The 23,053-nt window shown below is 33.3% G+C and overlaps 1 protein-coding gene across 1 annotated transcript in view; it reads right to left on the minus strand.

Moving 5' to 3' along the window:
• ADCY2 (adenylate cyclase 2) overlaps positions 1-23,053 on the minus strand; it is a 580,155-nt gene that overhangs the window by 551,471 nt on the left and 5,631 nt on the right. Inside the window, 1 exon segment of the mRNA XM_001363655.5 lies at positions 8,905-9,102. Within this exon segment, the coding sequence (XP_001363692.2) occupies positions 8,905-9,102 (198 nt within the window).

The raw sequence follows: 23,053 nt of genomic DNA on the forward strand, positions 1-23,053 counted from the left end.
AAGAGAAAACAATTTGTTCATTTGCCATATATGCATGTTATTTCCTTTGTGGTTATTTGCTGTTTGAATAGTTGAATTATTTTTCAGTTGAAACAAAATTATTTCAGCATTTTGTGCTTAGTAAATACAAAGTCCTTAAGATCCCTTTGCAATTAAATTTAAAGTCAGTAATCATCATAAAGATTAATGATTGTCATTAATGAGACGATAAGCCATCCTGGAAAGAGAAGAAGAGAAAAGATTTCAAGAAGTACAAATAGGACCAAACCAAAGTAGGCATTCTGAAAATTGCCAAAAAACATACATGTAATGTAGATTTTGACAACAATGGAGAGGGAGAGGGAGAGAGACAGAGAGACAGAGACAGAGACAGAGACAGAAACAGAAACAGAGAGAGAGAGAGAGATGATTTAATTATTTTCCTCTTATTCTCAGCACCTAGTATACTACCTGATGCTTAATGGGAGCTTAAAACATATTTAATAAATGAATATAATGGGATGGTAAGGAAACTTAGAATTATCATCTTCCCACTTTACAATTCAAGTCATCTCAAATTGTATAGAACATTTAAGCCAAATTCACCCCTGGTTTAAAATCCCTAAATCTGACATGTTTCATTTATATAAATTATATTACACAAAATGCATGTTTTTGTACAAAAAAATTTAAAAAACACCTATTTATTTTCTTTGCTTTCTTATCTTTTAAAAACATATACCATACATGATCACTAACTTATGAAAAAATTGGATTCTTGGAGGTCAAATGATGGCTTGATTTTTTTAGTTTTCTTCATCTTAATTCAAAATCTAACAAGGGTATTCATATTCATATTCATATATATATATATATATATATATAATTGCATGGCATCTGAATAGTTTCTCCAAATAGAAGCAAACTAAGTCATTTACAAGGCTAACAAAAACCTATTTTTCTTTCACTTTTTCCCTCTTCAAAAAAGAAAATGTTTATATATGAATGATCTATTTTTATAAGAAAATACACATAAACACATGTTGAGCTATTTTGTATACTCCTAGATAAAAGCATGAAGAATGCATCTGTCTTTGAACAGTAAGATATTCCTTACATATGAAGATGATTAATGACTGACTATAAAAGTATTATCCACTGATCTTTAGAACTTTTTCTTGACTAACTAGTGAATGAGGAAATGATTTTGTCCAGACTCAAAATTTTATCCAAATAATCCAATAACCAATAACCACAAAAATGTAGAGAATGGGAATGAAATATAAACTGTACTAAATTATATTAGCTGTTTTTGATAAACTGTTGCAGTTTTCTGCAATCTTATTTGTAGGGTCCAGTTCTAGTCATCTTTGGCTTTATCTACATCACCTATACCCCCCTTTTCCTTTCAAAATTTGGAATGAATATTCATATATTTATATTTTTAGTGCTAGAAAGAATTTCAACATTCCATCTAGTCCAATAGTGCATTTTCACAGAAGAGGAAAATGAGATCCAGGTAAGTTAAACTACTTTCCCAAGGTAACACATCAAATATAAGAAAGCAGGGTTTGAACCCAGGTCCTTTGGCTCCAAAACTGATGTTTATTCTATTGTATTATAGTCACATGAAAGCAATTCACAGGTATAAAGCTTGGAAGGATGTCATAGGCCAACAATTCCAATACCTTAATTTTACTGATGAGTAAATTGAGGACCCCCAGCAGTTTAAATGACTTGCCCAACATGCCACAAATAGGAAACATCTGAACTAGGATTTTAGCCTATCTTCTTTCACTCTAAAACTAGAACTCTTTGTATTGTCCCAAAATCTAGAGCAGGGAATTTACACAAATCAAGGCATAATTGCTCTGTTTTCAGTGTCAGTCTTCAAGTTAAATATTGAGATAAAATTGATTAACCTTCATTTGAAATACATGTCAAACATTATGTCAGCATATATATATATATATATGTATATGCATTTGTTGTATATCACAAACATGAATTATTCTAATGTAGATATTTCTAGAAAAGTAAAAAAAGAACACTCCCCAAGAGTTTGACTATCCAGCGGCAAGTCATCATTTCCAAAACCTTGACATTAATTCTAAAAGTTCTCTTGGCTCTTAGGTAAATATGATTGGATGGAAATAGGTTCTTATCAAGGACACAAGTAATACCCAATGAAATTGTGCATTGGCTGTGGGAAGAGTGGGTGGAGGGAAGGGAGGGAAATATTGTGATTATTGTAACCAAGGAATAATGTTCTAAATTGACTAAATAAACTTATTCAAATGGAAAAAATAAATATGATTGGGCAAATTTGTGGATTTGATTCTTCATGATCATTGATTTATTTCTAAGTAATGAAAAAATAAAAAATAAACATTTGCTAATAGTCATTAGGTTTAAAATGTCACATTCACAGTTTCTATTTAGTTTTGTAATTTTAGTTTTCAAGTTTAGATAATTTTATTTCAAAGGATCTTGAGAAAATAATTTAGTAAAAAAATACAGTAGGGTCCTATATCTGCAGGGGATATAATCCAAGACTTATGATAGGTGACTGAAACTATAGACATAAGTGAACACTTGCTGACCCCATATATATGTGCTCTCTCTCCCAACTCCTGCCCCTTTGCTGGGTGATCCCCTCCCTCTCCTCTCCTCCCCTCCAAGAAAACCCAGAAAAGGTGAAAATGAACATGGAAGAGATCCCTGCAAGGACCAGACTGTTACTTCAAGAGGACCTCCAACATTTTGCTGTTGATCACAAGGTAAGTGAAACCCAAGCTACCTTGTATCTGACTGGAGATAACTGAAATTGCAACTGTGGATAAGGAGTATACTGTATTATTTGACCTCTGATACAGAAACACTCTACTTATCTTGAAGTAGGAAGACACCCTTTCAGGTAGTCTATTTTCTTTTTACCCCTTACTTTCTGAGTTAGTAACAACTCGAACACAGAAGGAGAACAGCTAGGCAAATGGGGTTAAGTGACTTGTTCAGAGTCACACAGTTTGTATTTGAGGCCAGATTTGAATCCAGCTCTGGTAGTTTATACACTGTGCCAACAGGCTGCTCCTATAGTATATTTTTCTTCCAGGAAAGTCATTTGAATCTCTCAAAAAAAAAACTATAGAGTAAAATAAATAGTTTTATTCAAATAAATAAATATTTTGCTTCCAAAATTCTTGATCTTTCACTTTTCATTTCTCTGGTTTTCACAAACCAAGCTCAAAGAGATTAACAGGAAAGGACTTTTCAATGGAGTTCCTCAGTTTTCCTGTAGAGCTGACAGTGTTTGCTGGTATAGCTTAGGAGCTTCCTACTAAATGAATATTTTAGATAGGATATCCTTCAGAGAACATTAGGATATGTTTGCCTCCTTTTCCAACCCCCAACAAGTAGATCTGCAAGCACAGAGTAGTAATATGATACAAAAGGAAGTTGTAGAAAGACATTCCATTGTTACAACAGTAGGAAATCTTCAGGAGATTCTCCACCCTATGTAAAGAATGGATACATGGAATTGAGAGATGTAAAATCATAATTCATCCTCTTACTTTTATTAGCTTTGTGATCAGAGGAAAGCTATGTACAGTCTACGTCAACTAACAAATCTATTATACAAATGAAATACCAAATATAATATTTATTATTGTTAGGTTGCAATGCATGTAAGAATTTAGTAAAACTATAAAGTGTATATAAAATATGTATATTACTGTTGTTGATATCATCAACATCATCATTAACTTAATCAAACAAACACATATTAAGTGCTTGTTATGGGCAAGGTAACTGTGCTTTCTATGTGATTGGAAAAATGAACATTTTTGTACCGTTCTTGACTTTAATAAACTCATACCCTACTAAGGCAATTTAACAGATATAACAAATAAGAGTACTTCTGTGCTCTAAAGAAAACTATTCTCTAGAAAAATTGGTGAAAAACACATCTCTCTGAGAGGAGATATAGAGAACTCAAATTGGTCTAGAAGGAAAAGATGAGAAGGGATATATGAGAGGTATAAAAATTCAGCACAAAGTCAGGAAACAGTCAATACTTTAATATGGCTTGTGTTCAGTGGGCACACGTACAATTTGAAATACTGCTGGAAAGGTATGTTAGGGCCAGATTGCAAAGGCTCTTAATTGCCAGAAAAACATATTTGATATCATAAGCAATACAAAATCACTTGATTCCAGGAAAAATATAACAACAATAATGCCAAATTAGAGTTAAGAGCTAGACAGAAGCATAAGAGCATCTAGAACAACTATTTCTTTTACAGACAAAGAAGTTTTAGCCAGATAGGTTAGGTGGGCTTCCCAGTTACACAGTTAACAGGATATACAAGATTTAAACCCAGGTCTCCCTTTCCAGAGGGGTTTTTGTTTTGTTTGTTTGCTATCTCTATCTCTAGTACTTATCAAAGTGTCTGATCTACACTAAATGTTTAATAAATGTTTGTTGACTGGACTTATCAGTGTTCTTTCAACCAAATCATACTGCCTAAGGGTATGCTATATATTTGGATTTAATACTTAGAATTTTGTAAATTTTAGAAGAAAAAAAACTTCAATAGTAATAATTGTACTCCAGCAGCTTGAAACTTTCCAGAATAGAGTCAACCCAAAAAGAAAACATAAATTCTCTGGGTTCCAGAAACAGCTGTCCCAAAGCCTATGCTCCAATGAGATGTATTTTGTACTCTAGCTCTCCTTCAGCTATGCTATTTTACATACAATATAAAATGGGTAGTTATGATGATGTTTATATAAAAAGTGATAGGAAATTATTTTTGATATCTTCTATTTTAAAAGGTAGGAAAGACTATAAAATATTTAAGGGACATCTTCTCTTGTTAAAAAAAAAGTTGAAGTAAGCATTTAAGAACTTGCTAATGCCTTAAATACACTTGAAGCTTCAGTTATTTGGGGAAAAATCACTTAAAACAGTTCATGGCTAAATAGATGTCAAAGGAGTAAGACAGTAAGATCTACAATTTTTATTTGTTTGTTGCTTGAAAATGCAAAAGATCCCTGTTTTCATTCACATACAGTATATCCTTCATAAATTCAGATAGCAATTCCTCTTTGAATTTGGAGTGGTATCTGATCCCATGTCTTGATAATTGATATCACCCCATTCACATCATTGCCTTTTTTTCTTTTGCTATTGGTTTAAATTCAAAGACTTCTCTCTCATGAACAAAGTCTAAATAAATTTTATGAAAATAATTGAAAGCAACATTATTGTATTATTTTCCTAAAAATACATCTACTCCTTTTTATAGTGAAATGATTTTTCACAAAATAACTTTAAATCTGACTCATTCAGATCTTATATAACTTCTTTTTGGGCAGGCACTGTCAATACCATTTTAGGAAATGAGACACTAGAGTTTATTAATAATCACTACTTTAATCTTAATCTTAATAAACAGGATTTCTGCCTATAACTCTTAAAATTTTCCCCATATAATATCCCAAACTTCCATGAAGTATTGTTGTAGAAAATTTCTATGTCAATATTTGCTTTTTTTGCAAGTTCTCTTACCCATCATTTGTTCATTTCCCACAGGTAATGAAATATTTACAGAATTACTGAATCTCTCAATTGCAAGGGAGCACAGAGATCATCTAATTCAACTCATACATGAACAGGAAATACAGCTTTATGGTCTCCTAAAAATGAATATTTGTCCTTTTATTGAAGATCTTCCATAAAAAAAGAACATGATGCTATTTCATTCAAGTTTAATTAATTATCTAAATTACTTGATCTTAGCCTTTAAACTACAGATGTATTATAAATTCATTTTTTCATATTTAAAGAATATGCTGCACATTACTGCTTTTGAAGTGGAACATATTAAATATATTATTGTCTTTCTCTTTTTTAAATGACTTGGGAATAGGCAATGCAGCCTCAAAGACATCCTAGCTGAGTGATCCCAGATAAGTCACTTGACTGCAGACTGTCTGAGTTTCCTCAACTGTAAAATGGGGATAATTATTCCACCTCCTTCCCAGGACTGGTTTAAGGATGAAATTTATATTATTTTAATGCATTTTAATTAGCCCAGTACCTCACATAGGTAGGTACTTAATAAATGCTTGTTTTCTTTTGCCCTATACAAAACAGCACTAGACTACTATTGGTGATACTTCATTCCTTTTCAGTTACAAATAGTTGGTGCATTATGAGAGGGAAGATTCTCTTTTCTCCTTTCTAATTTCAAGTCTCAAGAAGAACTAAAATGATAATTATAGAACAATTAAGCTAGCAAATTTAGGAAATAATCATAATGAACACAATTGCAAATCAATAGATTCTAGACTGAGAGTCTTCTTATGCTTCTACTATTAATAAAACAGATAAACTTTAGAGAGCAATACTCTTAAATATGTTTTATTAAAACTTTAATAAAATGTTTACATCCATTAATTCCTGATAAACATTTCTTTCCCCAGTAAAATCTCCCTTGGAACAAATAAAGAAAATAAGCCAACTGAGAGAATAATTGCTTCTGATAACAAATGTTGCCTTCCACACTTAAATAACCCTGCATCTCTCTACCAGGAAGTAGGAAATGCTTCATTATCTGTTCCCTATCACCAAATGAATATTCAGGATGATTGATCTGCCTTCTGCTGTCTTTTAAGGTTACTTTATATACTTGTGAATTATTTTGCATATTGTTCTTCTGTCTTTTTTTCTCTTCTCTCTGTAACATTTCATGTAACTCTTCCCAGGGTTCTCTGAATTCTTCGTGTAAGAAAAAGAATAAAGTTTGTGCTAGTCTGAATGTGGCACAAAAAAAGAGTGATTTTCTTATGGGAATATTCTTAAAACAAATACTGGGGTGTACAACAAGGCTCCAAATATATGGACCTGCCTACTTCTACCTAGTCTTTTGTTCTTTCCTCTGCTTTCATCTTCATGTCCATCAGGGAGGATCTTGTGAGGGAAAGTAACCTCATTTCCAGAGCTTAGATTTAAAAAGTCATCTTAGCTTGGTATCTCCTGCTAGCCATGGCTGATTTTTTGGCTAGTCCCATGCCTTAAAAGAGAATTAATTAGCTGCTCTGTCCAAGGGAAGTGTGTGAGCCCCAAAGCCACAGTAGATGGCAGCAGAGCTTAGGAGAGTGCCCTGAAGAGATTGAAGAGCTTTAGTCCAGCCTATAGCAGTAAAGAATAGTTTAGTGACCATAGATTTACAGATGCCCAGCAGAAATGATGAGATTAGATACAACACCCAGCAGCATTCAATTAGGTTCACTACTGAATTAAGAAATGGCACTGAGAAAAACGTAGCAGAGAGTAGAGCAATGGCACCACCAGAGGACACTGATCGCTGCACAGTGTCAAAGGGGTAAATAGTCCTAGCCACACAAATGCCCTGGCCATTGTCTTCCATAGTTTTCTGGCCAGATGAACTAGTTCCCTGTAGCCATTTAAGCATTTTCTGAATCCCCACATGACTACGAGGCATGGATGTTCTCTGATCATATATATGCAATCTCCCTCTCATACCAGGGCGGGTGATAGTTCTTTTGAAGACATGCATATGAGCGAATACTTTCTTGTCATTTTCTTTTCTATCTAATTTAATGCCTTTAAAATGTATATGCCTTCTGATTTACCAGTATAATTAAGCACATGGAGAGGGGCTCCTGTGCTATGCTTAGAAAGCCTATTGGCCAACAAGGTACTTAAAAGTCACAATTTCCCAGAGGGTTCTCCAGACACATCATTTGTATTTATTTATGACAGGTATTTTAGTTTCTATTCTTTAGTCCTATCTCCTGGTTAATGACTGACTCTTGACTGAGTCATATAAGAAGACTTCCTATAAACAGCTTGAAGAAGAATAAGAATCTATTAACCATGTATCAGGCTTTATGTTCTTCCTTTCTATAAATGTGTGTTAATTTATAAGCTAAAAATATCTTCATTGTAAAAGTAGATATGTAGGGGGGAAATCTTTTAAAATATGCCTGTCTTTCATAATTTTTTCTTTTCTTTTTGTTTTTGTTTTCATTTTTATGTTTTGTTTTGCATCTCCCCATTTTCCCCTTTCATGGGCTTGGCTCCCTGATGATCCTTGGCAGCCTTGTTTCCTTTTCTCCAACTACCAGGACATCTAACTGGCTTTTAGCCCTATTGCAACTCATAACTCCCAAACTCAAGTGATTCACCATCTGCAGCCTCCCCAGTAGCAGGAATTTCAGTTATGCAGCAAAACTCCAAGCTAATATTTTATTACCCATTTTCATGCTCAGACGTTCCCTTTTATTTATGAAATGCTTTCAACATCTTTCCTTCCCTGACAGCAGCTCTTCAGAAATCTGTCTATATAAAGGAAAGTTGATGACATAAATCTGTTTTTGGCTATGTTTCCAGTCTCTAAGGCTTAGGTTTAGTTAAAGGTGACTAAGTTGTTGTTTTTGCTCTTATTTCTGTTTGAATAAATTGACAGGAAAACATTATTAAAATGTGTTATCCATTAACTTGGCTATTTTTAAACTATCGACTTAAGGTAACTAAGTCATATATGAGCAGCTACGAGGCACAGTGGATGGAGTGTCTGTCCTGGAGTCAGGAGGACCTGAACTCAAATTTAGCCTCAGATATTTACTAACTGTGTGACCCTGGGAGAATCACCTAACCCTGTTAGAGCCTCAGTTTCCTCATCTGTAAAATGAGCTAGAGACAGAAATGGCAAACAACTGCAGTATCTTTGCCAGGAAAACCCCAACTGGGATCAAGAGGAGTTGACCCCAAGTGAAATGAATGAATTACAACAATTTACCTACAGAAATAGGATGTATTCAGGTTAGACCTAAAGTACCAAAGTGATAATATAATCATGGAAAATAAATTATGAAAATATTTTGAAATCTTACCTGGTCCCAAGGAAAGATGGAGCCCCCAAAACACATGAATAAATATCCCATGGCAACAAGGCAAACCCATATTACCAAAGAGAAAACACGAAGCAGCTTCTTAAAAACGGATTCAATGCAGACGAGAATAAATATTGCGAAGAAAATAGCAAGGGCTGTTGGAACTGTTATTAAAAATGCCACATGTTCTTTAACTTCCTAAGGAAAGAAAGAAACAAAAAGGTATCAATTTGAAGGCATTTGTATTCAAGAATGATTTATGTGGTTAAAATCCAATTATCAATAATCAAAGTAAAAAATGTTAGAATAAAATATTCTTTTAAGAGTAAAATGGTTTGACTATCTGAATAGTTGTTTATTAAAGAGAAATAACTCTTGAATAAATAACACATTTGAAAAACAAAATATAAAAGCAAATACATTATCATATATATATAATGTATTATGAATCAATAAAGTGATTTTGCTCAAAATAATTCAAAGAAGCATGAAATTCAGGAAAATAAGATCTACTTAATTCAATATAGGAGAGGTAATTGGCTTTGCACTTAAGAAAAAATATGCATACATGATAGAAAATTATAGCTGTCCACTGCTTTTAAAAATATTTGAATCTCAACTGGGTCTAAAAATAAAACTATGCAACTATCTTATACAAAGTGATCAACTTTATAATGCATAAAAATTCTAAGAAAAATAATGAATTGATAAGAGAATATAAATTTGACAGTTGGAAATAGTGGTGTAGTGAAGACAGAATATATTATTCTAATTCATCATTCTTTGTTTTTTCTGTCTCAAGTTTTGGGACCCAGGCTAGGTGATTCATTATTTGCAACATTTTATTGGTGTTTTCTGTCATACTTAATTTTCAGTTTCTTTTTTTGCCTATCAAAAAGGGTAAATTTTTCTTTGAACACTTGGATGTCAAGAGATGAAGGTATCAGAGAGGGCACCAAGAGGGCAAAGATAACATGGACAAAGGCTGAGAACTGAATAACTATGAACAAGGTTTAGAGGATAGGAAAAAAAATTATTTAGAATATAAAGTGATTGAGGGAGAAAACCACAAAATAAGGCTGGAAAATTGCACTGTATCAAAATTGTGGTAAATTTTGAATTGGGAATAGGTAGAACAGATTTTAATTTAAGGGTAATGAGCAGCCAAAAATGTTTTGGCATAGTAGAATGCTGTGATCAAGAATTCATAGTCAGAAAAACTTTTCCTAAAAAAATTTATTTGCAGTTCAATTTTTCTAGTGTTTGGATTAACTTTCCCTATAATTTTCCCACAATTTAATATTTTGCTATACATAGAAATTTGCATAGTCAACTGGGTTGTCCAATGGACAGAATACTGTATTTGAAATCAGAAAGATGTAGGTTCAGTTCCAATCACAGACACTTATTAGCTATGTGATCCTGGACAAATCACTTAATATCTCTCTGCTTCAGTTTCCTCAACAGCAAAATGAGGATCATATTTAAATCTATAGTTAGGTCATTATAGTGTTATATAAACTTAGAATTAGGAAGGCCCAACTTCAAATCTTGCCTCAGATACTTAACTAGCAGTATTATGCTGAGAAATTTACTTAACCTCTGTCTTCCTCAATTTACTTATCTATAAAATACCTACTTGAAAGAACATTTATAAGGATCAAATGAGAGAAAATATGTAAAGCACTTTGCAAAACTTAAAGCAGCATATAGATATTATTATTGTTATTATTAAGTAATATATTTTATGGCTAGAAATATTCAGACTTCATTTCCCTAATAGACCATGAGCTTTTGATGGAAGATGTTATTTTTGCCAAAAATGTGGTAACTCTCAAAATGTCTTAGTAGTGTTCCATATTCAGTATGTTCTTATATATCATGTTATATTATAGTATATTTTGTTCTTACTGTCCTTTTCTGCTGCACTATTAAATTCCAAAGTGATCATATATGTATGTAAATATACATATATATATATATTTCTTGTGTTTTTTAAATCAAAGTAAAAAAGTTAAGCACCTTTTTGATACTTTCAGTATCTTCTCTTTAGAGTCATACATTGTTGTTAACTACCTTTTCACAAAGAGAGAGCCCTCTTTGGTATTTAACAGTTGTTTACAGTGAAATCGATTTCATTTTGTGATTTTATCACATTAATAATTTCATCAACAACAAATATACCAATTTAGACACAATTGCAATGGTAAAGTCAAATATGGGCCAGTGAGGTGGTGCAATGTGTAGAGCACCAGGACTAGAATCAGGAAGACCTGTAATCAAAACTAGTCTCAATCACTTACTAGTTGTATGGCCTTGAACAAATCACTTAATCTTGTTTGCCTCAGGTTCCTTGTCTTTAAAATAAGCTGAAGAAGAAGATGGCAAACCACTCCAGTATTTTTGCCAAGAAAACCTCATGTGGGGTCAAGAAGAGTCATACATGACTGAAACAACTGAACATCATACTCAAATATATGGCAAACAAACCCATTCTTTCTTCTATTGCTTTTTTAGATCGGAAAATTGGTCTCAAATGCCATTTTTCAGCAAATGACATTAAGTATGAGTTAAAGGATTTTTTTTTCTGAAAACTAATGAAACAATAAAATCATTATCTTATTTGAAAAAGAAAAAGGATTCTAGAATCTAGAATTTGTAGCATTCTAAGGGAGCAGAACAGTATAACAGTAAGATCATTGAAATGAGAGTAGGAAAAACTTGAGTCACAGGACAGTCATTAATTAATGTGTGATCTTGGGCAAAATTCATCTATCTTAACTTTAATGATCTCATCTGTAATAGCAAGAGATAATTTCTGAGACTCCTTCTGGTGTTGAGATGCTATAAGATGAAAGTTGCTTACAAATTGGAGTTACCCAAAAGTCTAATGGGATGCCTTAGGAAGTTTGCAGGATCCTGGATGTAAACCTGGGAGTGGTCTCAGAAGCCCTGGCACCAACTCCTCTTCACTGAGTATTTTTAAGACAAAGGCCAAGGGCCCATTTGTCAGAGACGGCAAAAGAGCACCCTATGACACTCTATTAGACATGGATTCAACTACATAATCATAAACCCTTTTCAGCTCTAAGATTCCATGATTTGGTATGATCATCTCTTTGTCAAGCATCGTGATGACTCTGGAAAAAATGGTACACCAAAGGGCTGAGAACTCTCCAAGAAAGAGGAATAGCCCTTAACTAAGACCATATTTTTCTTTTGAACTGTAATAATGAATGGGTTCTAATGTTGGCTCTTCAAATAGAAACTTTTTAAAAATTCCACAAAGAAAATAGAGTTGAGGATTCATTGAGGAATTAAAGGGTTCTATTTGAGCTCTCTGTCTCTCTGTCTTTCTGCCTCTCTCTCTCTGTCTCTGTCTCTTTGTCTCTCTGTCTCTGTCTGTCTGTTTCCACAAGACTTCCTAAACTCAACTATTTAGTTTAAGGATAAAATAATTAATTGAGGACATTTCCTGAAGGGCAAGATTCTGAGTACCCTCCCTCTCACCATCCAAAATGAACAGGAATAGAATGAAATCATGCAAAAAAGTAAAGTATGCTTTAAAAATACAGTTTTCTTCAAAATAATCTGTAGTAACTGCTCAATTTTAAAATGTTAGGGCAGAAGGGTGATAATTTAAAATCACTGGACCCTAAAATGATAAAAAATAAAAACTATTCAAATGAAAGTATATCAGTCTCCAAAGCCTATTTTTTCTCATATTCCATAGAAAGGGAAAGGGGTTAGTCTTTGAACATACCACACTCTGAAATAAATGGACTAAAAAGCATCAGAAACAATAACAATGCTAGCATGGTGTCTCTAATACATTGGTCTGTCTGGATGTTCTTTTCAATTCAGCACTTAATTGTTTCTTTTCCAAATGCTTTTTCTGCTAATGTTGCATTCCTCCTAATTGCTAGGCCAATTAAAAGCTCACCATTTTCACTTATTATATGACAACTCCTTTATTTTAGGTGGTAAATCATTCTTTGTGACCTTTCCAGAAAACTATACTTTTTTACCTGCCTCTTTATCCTTATCCATATTCACTCTTGCATTTTCTTGTAAATCATTTAAATCTCCATTTAGATGGTTTTGAACAAAGCATCAGCACTATAGAAAATTATCCTTTGAGATAAATATATTTTAATTAATTCCCTTGCTATAAACAAAATATTGCTTTCCACAATTTTAGGGGATAGTCTGCTTTCATAAATCTCTTTGGTCCTTAGTTCTTCATGTTCCTTTTGGTATAGCAACAATAATTTGCTTTCAGCCTATTTGTGGCAGTTCAAAACTGGGCCACTAACATTTTATCAACTTCTTCTAGCAGAATAAACCATAATAGCCTGTGGCTTTGGGTTGAATTTTAAGGTTTTCTATTACAAGATTTTTTTTAAAAGGAAGAGGTTTTCTTTCTGTACATTTTCAAGCAAATGTTAAGGTCCAAAGTTCCTTCAAAATTGAAAGTTTGACAGATCTCCATATCATATGATGTTAAGTAAGGTTTGCAGACAGTAACTACCATCTGCTAAATGAATTTTAAGCGGATACAGCTATTTAAAATATAAGGTGACTATGTAATATGCAATATTATGCATTATAACCATTTAAGGTAGATAACTAAGTAATCAATCAAAATTCCATTGTTAAGTGCTCGCTATGTGTCAAGGGGTTCTAGGCTCTGGGGAGACAAATACTGAAGCATCTAGGCTCAAATAGATACTCTTATTTTCACCTTTTTTAAGTCCTTCATAAGCTGCAACTTGAACTGATAGACTTACGCATTACCCCCTTTCATGCACTCTGGTTTCCCACTAAAACTGTCTTCCTGTTCTTTGGACATAATATTTCTTGATCCCGCTTCATACCTTTAGACAGCCTGGATGCTATGCCTGCAATTTACTCCCATCTCACCTATGATTCTTTGAATCCTTAGCCAAGTCCTAAGATGAATTTAAGTACAACCTTATGAGCCTTTCCTCATCCACTCAGATGATAGTACTTCATATTTATATTGTGCTGTCCTGTGATTTTTAATTTTTGTTTTTGTTTTTGTCTAATGTAAGGTCTGGCATCATTGGGATCAATCACACGATCCTATTTTTCTCATGATATTTTATCAAATGGGAAAATATCTCTCCCGAATGAATTTGTTTCAGACACTTATTGTCAACCAGCCCTAAGCATTTCAATTAGATGAAACAAGTCTTTTGGGATTGTACAAAGGACTTGGCCACACTATTGGAATCTTCAATAAAATAGTCAACCAGCATAGAAACTCATGTGTCTGTGTGTATGCTTTGGGTGGGATGGTGGTGGAAGGAGTGGCAGGAAGGAAGTACCTCAGTCTCAGTGGCTCCTACCCTTTGAACGGGAGAGGGTTTTATTAAAAACTTTGGAAATCCAGAAGAGATTGATTTTTTCATTGGCAGTCTAGTAGTTTCCATGAGACAGCAGCAGCTAGTGGTGAGGTTTGCATCATTGGAAAGGATAGATGGAATACTATGAAGAAAGCTGAGTAAGTGCTCTATAAGTAGTTTAGGAGGAAGCATAAAATCTAAAGGAAAATGTGTAAGTATCCCAGGAAATGCAGAAAAATTTCCAGGAACAGGGGATGTGTTATCTCATTTCCATATATTATCTCTATATATTAAATGATGTCATATGGATGCTTTCTCACATAAATATATATATAATGTATATATATAATACATACATTAATATGTAAGTTAATGGAATTTCTGAACTAGACTATGTATTTAAAATCAATTATTTCCCCAGCCTTATTATTCTTGGTCTATAACTGTGGTCTATAACTTTTCTCTACCTTAATTTCCTGAAAAAAATCTTATATATGTATATATATATGCATATATGTATATAAATATTATATATATATATATATATATATATATATATAAATAACATATTAGAGGGAAAGGGTATCATGAATTTGGGAGTGGGAAGAATTCCAGTGTTCTAACTATAACATCTTAGCTAGGGTATACTTTCTTTTAAAAGCCCATAAATTTGACTGTTTGATGTCAACCAACAATCATGGGGGAAAGAATACTGATAGTAATCCCTTAACCTCTCTCTGCCTCAATTTCCTCAACAATAAATTGGAGATAATAATAATAATATATACCCACAGGGCTGTTGTGAGGATTAAATGAAACAATATTTGTAAAAAGCTTACCATAGAGCTTGGTACATAATAAATCTTTCATAAATGCTTATTCCCTTTCCTATCCTTTTCTTCTCTTCCCTAATGCCATATAAAATCTAAACTATAACATAATTATATTAGTATGTAATTAACAATTATCTTAACAATAACACATATTTATATGCATCTACAAATATATATGCACATGTATATATGTAAGTATACATATAAATATAAATATATACATATATATGTAATATTATCTCAAGTACTGTTAATTCTTGGTATAACTGCAAATGACATTCCAGTGGATTGCAAGGAATTTGTAATCTAATTTTAGACCCAATCAGCCTATAGAGTAAAGAGCTCATCATATTTCAGATAATGAGAGACACTTTCTACTAAATCTGTTCTTTCCTTGTATTGTTATTTTAATCATTTCCATCTCTTCATGACCCTATTTTGGATTTTCTTGACAAAGATACTGGAGTTATTTGTGATTTTTTTTTTTTGCAGCTCATTTAAGGATGGGAAAACTGAGGCAAACATAGCTAGTAAGTATCTGTGGATAGATTTGAAATCGTGAATATGAGTCTTCCTGACTCCAAGCCCTGTCCTTTATCTACTGCACTACCTAGCTACTATTGGAAACTTCAATTTTGCATTAACTAAAGTTTAGGGTTTGTTTTTGTTGTTTTTGCTCTTTTTGTTTCCATTCCAGGACTAGGAGTAGACAAGCACCTACCATAAATGAGATGGTAAAATGAAGGGCATTTTTTCAAAATTACATTTTACAGATGCTCATATTTTTGATGGCAAGAAATATCACCTCTGTGTTTATTGATATCTCCGATGAATGCTCAAAATTTTAGTTAGGTCAGTAAGATCAGGAGAGAGTGTGTGTGTGAGTGTGTGCAATTTTCACACTTTGCTTAGTGTTCAATTTTCCTCTGTGTGTTTTCTACTTTCTTCCTAGAGAAAAGATCCATTTTAATAATAAATGATCCTTGTAATTGAGAGATAGGAAAGCCCCCAAAAAACACACACATAGATTCTGAAAAACTTATAATACACAAACAAAAATTCATATGCTTTGTGTGACTCATAAGGTATATTTTAACATATAAATGCCCACAAAATACATGAACAATCACATGTGATATGTGAAAAAGCTGAGGCCTCACTTTTCTTTCTCTTTCATCTCCATTCAACCTCCCCCTGTATTTGCTCTTCATTCTCCTTTCCTCCAGACTGTTTTCTTGCCTTCTCAGTTTCTTTGTAATCCTCTTATCCATCTATCCTTCTTTCCCTTTGGCCTCCTTTCTCAAAGCTTTCTCACAAGGACTTTTCATACTCTATCAGAATGATGACTATTTTTGTATTCTCAATAATTCCCTTTTTCCTTCCTTGCTTACCTCAAATAATTTTGAAGGTCTTCCTAGAACTGTAACAATCCATCTTCATCTGTGACCTATATTTTCTTTCTGAAATGTTTTTCTACACTCAAATTATGGTTAGTTGTGACCCTGAGCTGTCTGTCAACAGCATGAAGAATTACAGAAATGAAAATATTGCCTGTTTTTGAAGAAACAACCTCATCCCAAACACTTGAAATATATAGTAAGTTTTGCTACAATGTAGTTATCATACAGCCCTATGTATTTTTCAAAATGTTTTATCATTATTTCTTTGTCATTAAAAAGAATTTAGTGTGTGCCTATTGGTTTTTTAGCAGTTTTTGTCTATGTATTACAATCTCTTTCTAGTCTATAAATTCCAGAAAAAGAGACCGTCTTCTAGCTAAAGTTTCTATCTTTTTCTGGTTACTATATGACAAAATACTCTAATGATATGACTAGTCACTGATTTCTGGCTTCTGATTTCCTTCCTACCACTGTAACTGGAGAATTTTGCATCCTCTCAGGGTTTCATAATGTTCCTTGTTGAATTAATTGGAAATGAATATACTGTCCCAGCCTCTTTGCTGTAGTGTGCTTCTTCATTCTAACAACTAGATACTGCTTCCATTTTGTTCTCCACATTTTAAAGCAAAAGACACGAAGAAAGGTCACACTCAGGTTTGCAGTAAGTCAGTGAGAGAGTTAGGCTTAAAATGATATCTACTAATCAAGAGCCAAACTGCTGCTCTTAACATGATAATTTATTTGTATTTGATTCTCAGGCTGGATGGTTTCTGCAGTTGCTGAACAATATAGATAGTTCATAAATAATGTACCTATCCTGTTTTTTTTCTATTTTGTTTATACTATGTACAATTCAATTACAGCTTGATTTTTTTCATTTATTCTCTTTTTATGATGTATATAATTTTTAATGGCACCTGAAATTTACAAAATAAATAAATAAATGACATATTCCTTTGGGGCAAGAGAATAGGAAATATAAGACCTAAGAGCTCTAGCTCACCCTAAAGTTAACTCTATCAGTCACAGGAAAATGATTTAATTAGATGATGAAAAATAAGCTTAAATTTTCCCTCTAGTTCCTTGCAACCATGATTATACAACCACTGATATGTCATTTTTATCAAGTAACCAAAGAAGGGAATTATCAGAATCAGAATATCTGAATCATAAAGGGTTAAGAAGATGGTGGATTGTTGTTGCTGTTGTTTAGTTGTTTCAGTCATGTCTGACTCTGTGACCCCATTGGGGTTTTCTCAGCAAAGACTATTTTTGCAATTTCCTTCTCCAGTTCATTTTATAAATGAGGAAACAAAGACAAAAAGGGTCAATTGACTTGCCCAAGGTAACAGAACTAATAAATATCTGAGGCTAATTTGAACTTAGGTCTTTCTTGCTCTGGTCTCTGTACTCTATCCATACAGCTATCTATCTGTCCTGAGATACTGGTAGAACAATAAAAATGGGTAAAACCCCTATGCACAATAGAATACTATAGTTTGACCCTCAATGGATTTTCCTTCTTTTTATTAAATGTGATAAGTGAACATTAGGAGCATTTTTTTGGTTCTTTGCATTAGAGATCTTGAATATGCATGACCTAAGAGACATGTTCTATGATATATGTGCTACCATTTTAAAGGTAATTCCGGATCTGCAAAAAACATTTCTTGTTACAGTCTTTGTGGTTTTTACAGGTTATAATTTTAGTTCCATGAAACAGGTTAAGAGAGGACATCAAAGAAAGTTATTAAAGAAATTGACAATGATATGAGTCTGATGGAATTGCTAAAATAAGGAATAAACTCGGATTGTGTCACCTTGAACTTGCCAGTTGTAAAAGGTTGAGTCAACCTTGGCTTGTGGCAATAATTCTGCAAGATTATTTACTATGTGTTAGTCAGTGTGTACTCTGGGTACTCTGTTCCACCTTAGGACAATGAAGCTAACTCAGTGCTTAGGAAATAGTGGCAGAAATTTTGTCTTCTGATAGACAATCTCCCTCTCCTCTCTCATTGCTTCACTTTCCCTTCATCCCCAAACCCTTCAACAGAGCTCAAAGCATGATTTAAAGCTGGAGAAGAAAGAAACAGGTAAAAGGAAGATGCTGCTTAGTGCAGGTATTACTGGGGACAAAATTCTGCCCCGTTGCAACCTCAAAGAGGTCACTTTATAAAGGAAAATGTATGAACTCTGAGGAGAAATCTTGGCTAGTCTCACTGCTCTCTAGGTCCTAGCTTCTCTTCTGACTGCATATATGCAGAGTCAAGATTGTCATGAAGGAAAAACCACCCCCAATGACTCCGTGAAACTACCAACAGGTATACCAACAGAACATATCTTCTTCCCATTTGATATTTTCCTTGGGTAACATAAAGTTAAGGAAAAGCAACAAGGAAGTGTAAAAAATTACTTTTGAACAATATCACATCAATAGAAAAATCTCCCTGAACACTGTTCCTCTTTCATTTTACCCAATGTGATTTGATTATGTTCCTATTTGATCAAGATAGCATTGGAAGCAAAATTTTGGGCATAGTTTGGGCTAATGAAAGTAGCAAGCAGCTGGTATGCTGAAAAAAATTCTCTCCTAAATCCAACATTACCAGTTGTTTGACTTTTAAATTCTAAACTAAGGAACTGCAGATGAAAAATTATGCTTATTTTTAGACAATTTGGGTAACATTATCTTATAGTAATAGACTTGAGGAATATATGGTCAATATGTGCCTCATTCCACTAAGACACAATTGGAAATTCTTCTATAACAGTCAGTATTTGTTTTTTCCAGTACATTTAAAAATGATCCCAACCTCTTGCTCTTTGGCTTCTTATGTGTTCTCTAATTGTTGGCACTTTCATCAAGTGATATGTAAAAGTCTTTTCTAGAAGAAGCAAACCCAAGGCAATCAATTTTACTCTTGGTTAATAGTTTGGGAAGATTGGGAGAAATCTGAAAACAATGAATGTCTTCTCAATTTCAATTATCCATAACATGCCAAGTCTTTCCAGGGTTCAAATATGGCCTCAGATACCTAACTACTTATGTGATCCTGGGAAATCCTTTTTAGCATCTATCTGCCTCAGTTTTCTCAAGTGACAAAAAGAAAATAACAGGACATCCAATAATCATTAATTGATTGTGAATTTTTTAAATTAAATTTCCAAACCAATCAATTTTCCTGGAGAAGCAGCTGTTCATAAAGCTACATGCTACTATGATTTGGGCCACAAAGTGATCATTATTTGACTAATTTTAGTTTAGAGAGAATAATGGAAAAAAGAGTTATTTTGTCATTTGTATGATTTCAGAGTTGTTATGAAAATCATATGGGATACTTGTAAACGATTTAGCATAGTATCTGACTTAAGAGTAGGTGCACAAAAACGCTGATTTCCTTCTTTTCTTGTCTTCACTAAAGTCTGACTTTAGTGGCTCATTACAGGGAACTGATTTGTTGTTCTGGATTCTTAAATACTGCCAGTGTAGTATAAGTATTGACAGTTCTGAGTGGGAAATGCTTTGCTTAAAAGCTTGAAGAGCCTTTGTTGTCCTAAACTCTGATGACCAAATAAAATAATTTGCTGCCAAAAAGCTGACCACTAAAAAGCTATTTTTGACCTCAAAAAGTCATGAAACCATCTTATCAAGATGTGAAGAGATTGTGTTTTGTTAATGTAAAGGGTAAGTCCTCACATAGGAAAAATTACACATATTTTTGAGAATCATAATTATCTTGTTCCATCAGAAAACTGAAGGTTTCTTTCTATTAAGCAACTAACATTGGCTTAGACCAGAGGGGCAATGTGTAATATATAGTGAAAAGCTGGGATCAAATTCTACTTCTGACTCATATTGTCTCTGTGGCTGGGAAAGGCATCTAACCTCCGGAACCCTCTCTGATATTAAGTTGCATAATAGTTCTCAAAAAGCATTGGTAAGGAGTTTCTTCACCAGCAGCTAGTTGATTATTCCAAGAGAATCATAAACATTTATCACAGAAGTGGCAAAACAACTCTATTTTTAATTATTCTCTATACCCCAAAATTAGTCAAATGACTATCATTTCGTAGCCCAAATCATAGTAGCATGCAGTTCTATGAACAGCTTCCTCTTCGGGAAAATTGAAGATGGAAATTTAATTAAAAAACCTCACAATCAATCACTTAATAATTATTGGATGACTATCTACTTCATCTTGAAAATTGTACTATTTGTTTTTGAGGATAAGGGCAAGTATTGGACATCACATCTACTCTCAAGAATACTTATAATAAGCAAGGTAAAAAGCAAGAATGACAGGAATAAAATTATTTGTGTAATTCCAGATTGAATGTAATGATAGTCACTGTAATGGCTAATACTTCAGATGGTTAAGGCAAACCTGAGATAAACGGGTATTAGGGGAGTGTAATAGGAATATTTCAGAGCCACATCAGATTTCAGGATGTAAAGGCCCATGAGAGAATGGGGGGTATTGAGATACCTTGATTTGGAGGGGAAACAAATCACAGAAGACCCTGAGATACCATTGATAGAAAAATCTCATCTATGCTACTGCTTTTCAGCAGGTCCAGCTTGATGAGGAATTCATTTGGAATACAGTTCTTGGGCTTAGGGAGACCATTTAGTACAAATTATTTTTGTCAATTAGGCATTTAGCTAAGATTTTTCTCCTGAGGGAATATATTTGCCTCCTAAATTTTGCCACCCCTGGACAAATCCTCAGTCTCACCACCTAATTACAATGAAAATATCATATGAAAGGATGAATGGGAAATAATACAATAATTCGGGTTAGTAGACAAGTTCAAATCTAAACTTTGCCCTCTTTCTATCTGTGACCTTGGGGATGTTATTTAAATTGTCTGGACTACAATTTGAACTATAAGTTTAAATCCAAGTTCCAACTTTTTTCAATCTGCGTGACCATGGGAAAGATACTTAAATTTTCTGGACCTCAGTTTCCTGACTAATAAAATGAATGAATTAGATTAGATGACCTCCGAAGTAGTCCTCTGTAGTGTTAAATGTATTAGGTGGTAATTAAGAATCCTATAGCAATTTATAGAAAAGGGAAAAACAATGTGTTTTATAATATTTTGTAGGTTTTTGAGAATAGGGATTTATTTGAGTTAGGCTTTGGAAATATGGGAAGGATGTGGACTTGCAAAGCATTGAATGAGGAAGAATTTGGAATGAAAGAAAAATGAATCTAAATGTAATGCCTTTAGGATCCATTGTGTAAAACTATTATATTCATATCATTTGACAAATATTCATTAAGTGAACTACTCTGTGTGTAGCAGCACACCACAGTAAGCATTAGAATAACTTATAAAGATAATTAGAATTGGCTACTGCTGTTGAAATGCTTAGGGTAATTGAATAAAGGTGTTATTTTGGTACTCTAGGAACTGAACATTCTAGGATGAGGTGCAACATAGACCCACCTTACAATGACTTTCCCTTTGTAACAAAGAGTTTCAATATTAAAAGGGGAAAAAAGTTAACTTTTAGTGTAGGAAGTCACTGATCATTATTGATGAAACCACATCAATGTTACTGCCATAATAATGTTAAAAGTAAATTGGGACACATTTTCCCCTACAGCAATGTCAATTTAATATTGGGATAATGTGGATGTTGCATTAAATTAAAGAAAATTACTAGGTTTAAGTTAGTACCTATTTGGAGATCTTACTGGAATATATACAATTTTGAACATTATCCTTCTGCAACACAAAGGTAGATAGATAATTGCTATAACTTTCAGACTTTGGAAAATATGTACTACATTTTGAAAAAAAAATCTCCTCACACAACACACACAAATGAAAAAGTAAAATCATATCAGTACAACCAGCTGACATTTATATTCTTAATAGAAACAACAGTCCAATCCAAAAAGTACATGAGGAAGGCATAGAATTAATATAAACATTAATGGACCCTATTAATGTACTTCAGGCATAAAAAAGTATTAAAAAAAACTAATAAAAACAATATCTTTTTAAACCTCACAGTGGTTGTGTCTAATACTTCTAATTGCAAGAAGGAGCAAACTATAGAAATGTCAGCTTTCTCTCCTCATTCTGTAGACTATGTGAGAATTATATCAATAGCTATCCCAGTAGAGTCCAAACAGGTTCAGTTCACTTATGGGAACCTGTGAATAATTGTTAACCAATAACTGGCCTGACCAATGAATCAACAGAAGTTAGCTAGCAGGGAAACAAAAAAGTCTCTTAGCCTTAGTCAGTCATTAGATTATATGTTGAGAGACAGTAGGGTTATAAATTGTGTCAAAGTAAGGGGTAGTCAATTAGATGCAAAAGGATAGTTGAAGTATTCAGATAAGAAAATGAATGAGCTACAGTGAGAACCAGTAGGATACCTGTTCCAAAAATTCTATAAAATTGTGTCACAAATAGGTAGCCTAACAACCCTAATCCTATCTTCCCCCACCTCCACCAAGTGGAATTTCTAGGAATATACACCTGTGTCTCCATATCTGAATAATAGTAAAAGAAGAGCAAATGTACA

This window comes from Monodelphis domestica, chromosome 3 (genome assembly GCF_027887165.1).
Source record: "Monodelphis domestica isolate mMonDom1 chromosome 3, mMonDom1.pri, whole genome shotgun sequence".
Lineage (NCBI taxonomy): Eukaryota > Metazoa > Chordata > Mammalia > Didelphimorphia > Didelphidae > Monodelphis > Monodelphis domestica.